The 9,702-nt window shown below is 38.6% G+C and overlaps 1 protein-coding gene across 2 annotated transcripts; it reads right to left on the bottom strand.

Annotated features, from left to right (window-relative positions):
• Positions 1-276: 276 nt before the first annotated feature.
• On the bottom strand, positions 277-9,334 carry cyp1b1 (cytochrome P450, family 1, subfamily B, polypeptide 1). 2 transcript variants are annotated; one of them, XM_083538405.1, is made up of 4 exons: positions 9,257-9,320; positions 7,950-8,964; positions 4,883-6,890; positions 277-912 (listed from the first exon to the last, which is right to left on the bottom strand). In XM_083538405.1, exons 2-3 carry the CDS (start codon positions 8,954-8,956, stop codon positions 6,365-6,367), a joined length of 1,533 nt encoding a protein of 510 aa, XP_083394531.1. In that variant the 5' UTR covers positions 8,957-8,964; positions 9,257-9,320; the 3' UTR covers positions 277-912; positions 4,883-6,364. The 2 variants fall into 2 exon arrangements, with proteins under 2 accessions (XP_083394531.1, XP_083394530.1); XM_083538404.1 differs by having other exon boundaries at positions 7,950-9,334.
• Between the last annotated feature and the right edge of the window lie 368 nt (positions 9,335-9,702).

Below are 9,702 nucleotides of genomic sequence, written 5' to 3'. Positions count from 1 at the left end.
GGTAAAGAAGAGGGGCCCATCTGGATCATCACCACTGACACTTTTGACTTTGAATCTTTGGATGATTTCCACTGTAGATGATGAGATATTCAAGTCTTTGCAATTTCATATGGAGGAACATTATTCTGAACATTTTCCTAAGTTTGTTGCAAATTTACCTTTTTTAAATTTAAATTACCTTTTTTTTTCTTAAAATTATAAATTTCATCAGTTTAAACGTTTATATGTTTTCTACATTCAATTGTGAATAAACTATTGGTTTATGAGATTTGCAAATCATTACATATTTATTTTTTATTTACATTTTACTCTGCATCCCAACGTTCTTGGAATTGGGGTAATATTACAATAAACGTATAGGAATATTTTATTCAAATATGTTAGCTACAGCAGTTACAGTATCTCAGAAATTTTAATGTAATTCAATTAGTGAATGATTTATGATGCTAACACTTATTAATTAATACTTATTAGCCCAATATGCTGACGCTTGAAGATTGAAAAACAGAAAGTAAAAAACAAGAAGGAATAATTGAAAAATATAGTAGTACATGTGTAGATTAATATACAATAATCTGCATTAATATTAAAGCCATTGCCAGGAGAATTAAATAACATTAATGTTCTCGCTGCAGTCGCACCTGTCAGGTGACCTGCTAAATGACTGAGTCAGAGAATCTCCAAAAGATTCCTAAGTAGTTTTTCCAGGATTCATGGCTGATCAGTCTCTTTGTCTATATATTTGCTGATTTTTGAGAATTGCTCTTTATCTTCTTCTACATTATTATAACGACTAAACACCAGCTACACTACCATGTAGAGACATGCCCTGCAACAGTCAGCAGCACCCAGAAAATAATCAGGGCTCAGCTATCAACTTCTGAGGAAATGTAGACAATCCAATGTCAACATCTTTTTTTATGTTCCAAGATGGCGGCATGTATGGTCTGATGTGTGTTTGTCCTCTTATCTATATTCATTTGTTTGCTTTTATGCTCATATATGGAGTAAAATTTTTAGCATATTCTATGATTGAGCTCTTTGGTTTTTAGATAAAATAATTTTTATTGGATTATGGACTACTTTGCTGCAGAAAAGCTTCCATCTCCAGGCTCTACTTGGATCCTGAGGCCCTGTTAGCCTCTCTAGCTACCATCTCTAGGCTCCAGGCCCTAGCAGCCCAGTTTCCATCTTCAGGCTTTATTTGGATCCTGAGGCTTTGTTAGCCTCTCCAGGCCCTAGCAGCCCAGCTACCATCTCTAGGCTCCAGGCCCTATAGCCCAGCTACTGTCTCTAGGCTCTGTTTGGATCCTGAGGCTCTGCTAGCCTTTCCAGGCTCTACTTGGATCTTTCCAGGCCCTGTCAGCTCCTCCTGGTTTTGCTAACATCTTCTGCTAACATGGCTTTTCTCTTAATGCTGCTTTGTTCATTGTTTGTACAGAATCTAAGATCAAGTGATTTATACTGGGTGAGTACATCTTACAACATTTGTGGCTCTTTGGACATAGCCTATGGATTTAACTGTTCAGCCTTTATGCATTCCCCTCAAATGCCAAAAGGTTGGCAGAGTACTTAAATGCAGCCTGGTTGCTACCCAGGGATATTCTTCAGCTTCAAAATCTTTTGATCTTAAATGACTATTTTGCATTTGATGGCAGACATTACTGGGACTCTCATTTTAAAAACTCTACAGATTTTTTATATACTGATGGTAAACAGAGATGGTTAATATTTTTATTGCTGCTTTTATCTGGCAATGTGCAGCCAAATCCAGGCCCTGAGTTGCAGTGTATTCCATTGCCATCTGATGTGAAATCCATGTCTGGTTTGAGTGTAATTCACCTTAATGTTCGCAGTTTGTTACCCAAAATGGATCTGCTTAGAATTTGGGTGAATTTAACAGATGCAGATATTGTTGTGCTATCTGAAACCTGGCTGACAAAATCAATCACTGATATAGATATTGGAATGGGTGGTTATAACGTGTTTCGTGCTGACAGACCAAGGAAGGGTGGTGGGGTTGCTATTTATGTCAAATCTAAATTTAATGTGAAGTTAGTCTATTCAGAATCAATCGGTAAGCAGCTGGAATTTTTGGCAGTGAAGGTGGAGTTGGCCAAGGGCCCTTATGTTACTGTTGTTGGGTGTTATAGGCCTCCTTCTGCCCTGAGTACTGCATTTCAGACTCTTATTCAACTCTTATCCAGATTGGACTACTCCGAAATTATTTTAGCAGGTGATCTAAACTGGGACTGGCTGAAACCTTGTTCAGATGAATTTAAGTCATTTTGTGATTCTGTCAATTTTACACAGTTAATCAATTCTCCCACTCGTTTAAATCTTAAGTGCCATGACAAATCCACCTTAATTGATTTAATTTTGACTAATGTCCCACACAAATTTTCTGCTGTTGGTGTTTTTTGCAATGACCTAAGTGACCACTGTGTTGTTGCTGCTGTAAGGAATACTAAGATGCCTAAATGTAAACCTCGCGTATTATGTAAGAGAAATCTCAAAAAATTTAATGAACAGGGCTTTTGCCATGATTTGTTTAATTGTGATTGGAGTAGAATAGAGCTGATTCCCGATGTGGAGTCAGCCTGGATCTTTTTCCGGGATAGTTTTTTGCAAGTAATAAATAGACACGCCCCACTAAAGAGATTCAGAGTTAAGGGGCGGGACAATCCCTGGTTTTCCTCTGAGCTTGGAGATATTCTTCATGACCGCAATTTAGCTTGGGCCAAAGCAAGAAAAACGGGCTCTTCGTCTGATAGGCTTGTTTTTAGGCAGTTAAGAAATAAATGTTCTTCTTTTATTAAAAAAGCAAAATCTGACTTTTATCTGTCAGCCACTACTAATACCTTAAATGATCCCAGAAAATTTTGGAAGGCTATAAAATTACTTTCTTTAAACAAAGATAGTATTAATGTTCCTTCTTTTATTATGAAAGAATCTGTAGTAGTTCATGACAAGCTGGAGATATTGAACCATTTTAATGAGCATTTTATTCAGTCTGGTTCTTTGTTTGACACTGCTTGTCCTTACACTGTGACATCTTGTAGAGATGTACCAGTCTCTACAAGTGTCTTCGATCTCACTCCATTCTTAGTGGCCGACGTTCAAAAAGCCCTAAAAGGGCTGGCTCCTGAAAAACCTCCAGGACCTCATCTTATAGAGCCCTACTTCTTAAAAATAGCTGCTGATTGTGTAGCACAGCCTCTAACGTACCTTTTTAATCTTACTTTAGAGAGCAATACTATTCCCAAAATATGGAAATCTGCATTTGTTTGTCCATTATTGAAAGGGGGTGACCCGTCAAATTTAAATAATTACAGGCCAATTTCTAATTTGTCTGTTTTGGCCAAAACGCTTGAATCCCTGGTGAGTGATCAGATGAAAGATTTCTTGCATGTACAGGACATTTTATCCCCAGTTCAGTCAGGTTTTAGAAAACAACATAGTACTATCACAGCTGCAATGAAGGTGATAAATGACATCTCTGTTGCTCGTGACAAAAAGCAGCACTGTGCATCACTTTTTATTGATTTGTCAAAAGCTTTTGACACGGTTGATCATGATGTTTTAAAGATTAGGCTTCTTAATTCGGGGTTTTCAGAGAATACTGTCTCTTGGTTCTCAAACTATCTTAGTGACAGAACCCAGTGCATTAAGTATGATGGTGTTCAATCTGGTATCTTACCAATCCTTAAAGGGGTTCCACAAGGCTCTGTGTTAGGCCCTCTTTTATTTAATATTTATATAAATAACCTTAGTCAGCATGTGTCTGATGCAAACTTTAATTTTTATGCAGATGACACAGTTATTTACTGTTGTGCACCCTCTCTTAAACAAGCCATTGCACATTTACAGAATGCCTTCACTGTGGTCCAAAACACGTTGCTACAGCTGAAACTTGTGCTCAATGCAGAAAAAAACAAATGTATGATCTTCACGGGCCCTCGGAATAGACCACTGAATGTTCCCTCATTGATTACTCTTGACGGACGTGAAATACAGACTGTTACAACTTATAAGTATCTTGGTATTGTTATTGATGATTGCCTATTATTTAAGCCTCATGTTCACTGTCTAGTGAGAAAGCTGAGGCTAAAATTGGGTTTTTACTTTCAAAATAAGCTGTGTTTTTCTTTTAATGTAAAAAAACAGTTAGTGTCATCCACTTTTTTATTTGTGCTGGACTATGGTGATATATTATATATGCATTCATCTGCTCAATGCCTTCAAATGATTGACGCAGCCTATCATGCATCGCTGAGATTTATCACTAATTGTAAAGCTCGCAGCCACCGCTGTGAGCTGTACTCTCGTGTAGGGTGGTCTGCTCTGGCCACACGGAGGCTTTGTCATTGGTACACATTTATATATAAGGCTATTCTTGGTGTGCTTCCATCCTATTTATGTTCACTTCTTATGAAAAAAAGTGCTGGTCATTACTCTCTCCGTTCTCAGGCTGTTGTCTTGCTTTCTGTCCCACATGTCAGTACTGAGCTGGGTAAAAAGGCCTTTGTTTATTCTGCTCCCTTTACATGGAATTTGCTGCAGAACAACTTAAAACTTAGTGAATTGATTCCTTTGAGTGTTTTTAAGGTAAGAATGAGATCTTTTGAGTTTGACTCCCTCACATGTCAATGTTTTTAATTGAGATTTCATTGTAAGTGCATAATTGGCTTTCAAACTGTTTCTATTAATTTATTTGTCTTTATTTTCATGTTTTTTGTGTGTCTTTGTACGTATGTAATGATGTGATGTAATTCAGCTGCCTATCTTGGCCAGGTCTCCCTTGCAAAAGAGATTTTTAATCTTAATGGGCTTCTCCTGGTTAAATAAAGGATAAATAAAAAAATAAAAAAATAAAAAAAACATAGAACAATGACAATCTTTAGAGTCCTGACACACCCGTTACCATCTCTAATCACTACTGCATTCTACAAGATGCTACAGGTGTCTATTAGAATGCAGGCATGATTAGATGTGGACAAGCATGATTACGGGTGATAACAGGTGGACAGGCATGGGCTCTACAATAGATTTAAACTTTGCCTTGCTATATTGTGTCAGTGCATTTATGTTTACATGGCACAAATGACATAGTTGAATAGTTTAACTTTAAATCACAATGAATTGCCAGAGTGTTATTACATAAATATATTAACATGTTATTATACACATACATTATGTTTTACTTGATTAAAAAAAAGTCTGCTTCATTGTTTATTTTACCTTAGGCCACCTTCATGTTTCATACATTAAACAAATGTGCCTAGTTAAAACCATAGGCATTAGTTTGAGTGAGGATTGGGGTATGTCTCAATGTTTTTAGGGGAATGAATAGTGCATTGTATTGATTGGTAAATCGATGCAGGGTCTATAATGCTTTTGTTTTATTCCTGAATCAACAAGGACTTTTTGTTTGCTTGGTGGACTTAAAATGAGGACTTAGAAGGAGTTCACCAATTAGGACTTTTTAAGTTAGCTCAAATTTCTCTCTAGGTTATAATGTAACCATACAGACAACCTTAGAGGAAAAAAAAGTGTATTTGCCATCTGTGTTCTATTCAATAAAAAAGGTAAATCTTTTATAGCATCTCTCGTGTTCCATGTGGACAAATTAGTTTTTATTATAACACCTATATTTTCCCTTGTTCTCAAACTAAGGATTAGAGTTTTAATTTGGCACAAAAGGAAAAGTTAAAGTTAAGCTAAATTTGGAGGTGGTAGCTTAGTGGTTAAGGTATTGGATCTGGATCCGAAGGTCATGAGTTCAAATCCCAGCTGCCACTTCTGGGCCCCTGATCATGGCCCTTAGCCCATGGCTGCTCAGTTGTACTAGAGATAAGATAAATGTAAGTCACTCTGGATAAGGGCATCTGCCAAATGCTGGAAATGTAAATTACTGCTAAGATCTTAATTAATGATGTGGAGGCAATGATGTGAATATTCTCTGATTTTACTTTTCTTTATGAAACTTTTAACCCATTTGTTTCAGTTTAAAACCTGACTGTTAATGTGTGTATAAATATATAATGATGGGATTGCACTCTTTAATGTGTATGGTTTTAATGTGTAATGTTTGCTGTATGGTTTGATCACACTTGCGGGATATTTTTAACCCTGTTACACAGCATCTTTGTACAAAGGGTTAGATGCTATTAGCAATGTGTTCCCCTAAAACTGATACTAAAGATTTAAAACCTAATCTGCTGGTTAAAATGTTCAGTTTTTAGCTATTTTGTTGAACAATGGTTGTGAGTTTTTAGTTGAGTTAGTGTTCATAGTTCATTCATAATCTTCATTCAAACACTGCTCAAGAAGATGATCAGCTCTCCTTTTTTGTTCCATGCAATCAGTCACGCAGAGTTACGGCTACTTTGAATGGGTTGGGCTTCAGCGTTAGCCCATACATGCAGTCCATAGTGGGTTGTTTATCTACTGTAAAGTGGCACTGGTGTATCAGGAGTGTCATGAAGAGGAAGAGCTGCATTTTGGACAGCTCCTCTCCAATACACCTCCTCTTTCCCATAGAGAAGATTAAAACATTGCCAGTCATATCTTTGTTTAGTTCCCCCTCCTTATCCAGGAAGCGCAGTGGGTTAAAGACCTCAGGCTGATCCCACTTTCTTGGGTCATGGTTCAGTGACCACTGATTGATGAAAACCACAGTATCTTTGGGAATGGGATATCCATTAATGGATGTGTCTGTAGTTGTGCTGTGAGGGATTGTCACAGGGATGAAACTGCTGAAACGCATCATCTCATAGATGAAAGCCATCACATATGGGAGATTCGGTTGGTCCTGGATGGAAGGTGAACGATTTCTGCCTACGACTTTGTCCACTTCCTCCTGAAGTGTCTTCTGAATATCTGGATACCTATAAATTGAGAAACAGGCTATATTAGTGGGCATAGTGTGTTCTTGTTAAGCTTTGTAGTACCAAAGTAGAACTTGTCTTGTACTCCACTACAGAACAAGCAAAAGAGGGATATAATGGAACCAATTTTTGGCTATAAAATGTTATAAAATGTATATTTGGCTAATGTTTATTTACTCAGGGGACACAAACAATATTTACTCTTCAAGAATTCTGTGGTGAAGTGTTTGTTTTTAAATCATATATAAATATCAATTACTTTTTAGCGGAGCTTATGAATCGCACAGCTGGATAAAAATGACACTGCCATTTCCAATAACAAACGTTATCAATAGTGCACAAAAACAGTGTTTCATTATTTCAACATGATGAACCTCTTGTAGCGCGCACTAAATTGAGTCTTCCTGGAGACTGTGTTCACTACAGATATTGCTGTACGTGTCTCTATGATTCTACTCTGTTCATTCATGGATATGTGTTAGAGGTAAAAACAAGAAAGAAAAGAAAAAGAGGATGTCTGTGAACACTGCTCTAGTGTGTTCTGTTCGTCTTGCTCTGATTGGCAAGCTCTTGTTTCAGTGTTCCCAGGCATGGGCTCTGTAGCCGCCTTTCTCTTCTCCTCCTGTTACACATATATGTAAGATTCGACTTTTCAAACATTATTCTTCAGAAGCATTCATTTTCACATTGCGCTCTCTGATCAGTTAATTTAGCTGCTTTTTATTTACAGACATATTTATATTGATCTAGTACTCAATTCACTTGTTCTTTGGTGCCATGATGCATTTTGACCAGCAATTTATTTATTCTTTTATTTAATTTATTTATTTATTATAAATTTTAATTATTTTACATTAAAATTCATCTTAATTAAACCATTACAATTCTTAGTTATAGTGGAAGAGTTTACATTAGTGCAGAGACCGGAGTGATTAAAAAAATATTACTTGGATTCGAAAATGACTGACCAAAGTTTGAAATTAAAAAAATACCAAAACTGTGGTTATGACACCAGTACTATATGAATAAATGAGACTAAAAAGACACCATGACATTTACCTCACGAGCAACAGAAGAATCCACTGCAGCGCGGTGGAAGTGGTGTCTTGGCTCGCGCCGAAGATATCCCCGATGGTCGAGGGCACGTATTTCCCATCCAGTAGGACGCCGGGGGGCCCAGACTTGCCGCGGTCCAGCGTCATTATGAGCGCGTCCGTCATGTCCCGGACGATGCTCGGCTCCATAGTTTTGCGGTGCTCCACAACCTTGGCCAGCATGAATTCATAGAACTCTTCGTTGAGTTCCTTGAACTGGTCGAACAGTGTTTTGATGGGGTTGGGAAAGTACTGGAGCCACGGCATGACGTCCACGATGCTGCCGGCGCCCACTGTCATCGTGAACTTGTCGTTGCGCCCCACCACCTGCTGAAACTCGACGTCGTCGTGCGAGTATCGTTTCCCGAAGCACAAGGCGCTTATGATGTTCGCCGTGGACACTACGAGGTAGTGGTGCGGCTGGAAGTAGCCGTGCGCGCGCGTTTCGCGCAAGAACAGCTCGATCAGCTCTTTCACCTCACTCGCGACGTGGTTCTCGATGGCTTTCTTGGTGTCCGGGTTTCCCGTGGTAAACTTGCGCACTGTGGCTTGCGCTACCCGTCGGTGCACCTTCCACCATTCGCTGTAATTACCGAATGCCATGCTGCGACCGCCCGAGATGAAGCGGAAAGAGGCGAAATCGGGTCTGCCGGCGAAATCCACACCCTTCTGCACGAGCGCCTGTCGGATGGCGTCGCCGTTAAGGACCACCACAGGCCGGTTGCCGAGCTTGATCTGAAACACGTTGCCGTATTGCCGCGCCATGCGCGTGAAGTAAATGTGCGGGTAGTTGCCCATTTGCGGTGCATTACCGACGATCGGCCACGAAAACGGCCCCGGTAAAGTCCGCACGCTCCAGTGGCGCACCAAACCGGCCAGCAAGTGGACCGCGACCGAGACCCCAAGGCAAAACAGCAAAATGTTCCCCTTCGATAGCTGCAGAAAATCCGTTATAATTCCTGGTAACTCCATTCTAATGTCTTTAACAATAGTAAAATAAAAATCAATATTTGCCTCCAATATGTCACAAAGTCTTGTATTGTTTGACATTTATGAATGTGTTTATGCATTCACAGGTGCACAAAGTTTACAAAACACCCCTTTCAAATATTACAACTAGTATACAATTTTTACCCTTATTTCAGCACGTCAAGATTGCCACAAATATTTTCCAAATATAAAACTTCCTGCAGCGTCCATAAGAATAGAAAACTAATTGTAATATATAACTAACACATTATATCCAAAAACGTGCAATAAAAAAACCCTCACATGAAGTTCTCTATATTTCCAGACATCAGTAGATTAGCAGATACACTGAGTCTCTTCAGACGTGCAGTTCGGTTTGTAGCTGTGACTGAGATCTGAGGGAATTATTTATAAGTATGCACAATCTAAGTATTTACCTCCTCCTCCATCTCCTCCTCCGTCTCGTCCTATCCTCTGCTTCACACGCTCCATTCACATATTCACACAGAAAATCAGTAGAACTCGGGTTGCCAGTTTGGAAGATTCACACTAACCTCTGGTTAAATTTACCTGTTTAATGCAACAATACTTCATTACTGTACTTAAGCATATTTGTCTAGTATCAGTACTTTACTTCACTATTTATTTTCAGACAACTTTTTACTTTGACTAATTAAATTTTACAATAATATCTGCACTTTCTACTACATTTTTCCAAACAGGCTCATTACTTTAGTTTTGATCTATTT

The sequence above is a fragment of the Silurus aristotelis genome, assembly GCF_946808225.1.
Source record: "Silurus aristotelis genome assembly, chromosome: 4".
Lineage (NCBI taxonomy): Eukaryota > Metazoa > Chordata > Actinopteri > Siluriformes > Siluridae > Silurus > Silurus aristotelis.
This window is presented reverse-complemented; position numbering and strand designations above follow the sequence as displayed.

Excerpts from the sequence above, each read along its gene's own strand:
- cyp1b1 (XM_083538404.1), bottom strand. The coding sequence starts at position 9,034 with ATGTCAAACAATACAAGACTTTGTGACATATTGGAGGCAAATATTGAT. Across the intron at positions 6,891-7,949 it reads ATTCTTCTGTTGCTCGTGAG|GTATCCAGATATTCAGAAGA; the intron begins GTAAATGTCATG and ends CTCAATTTATAG.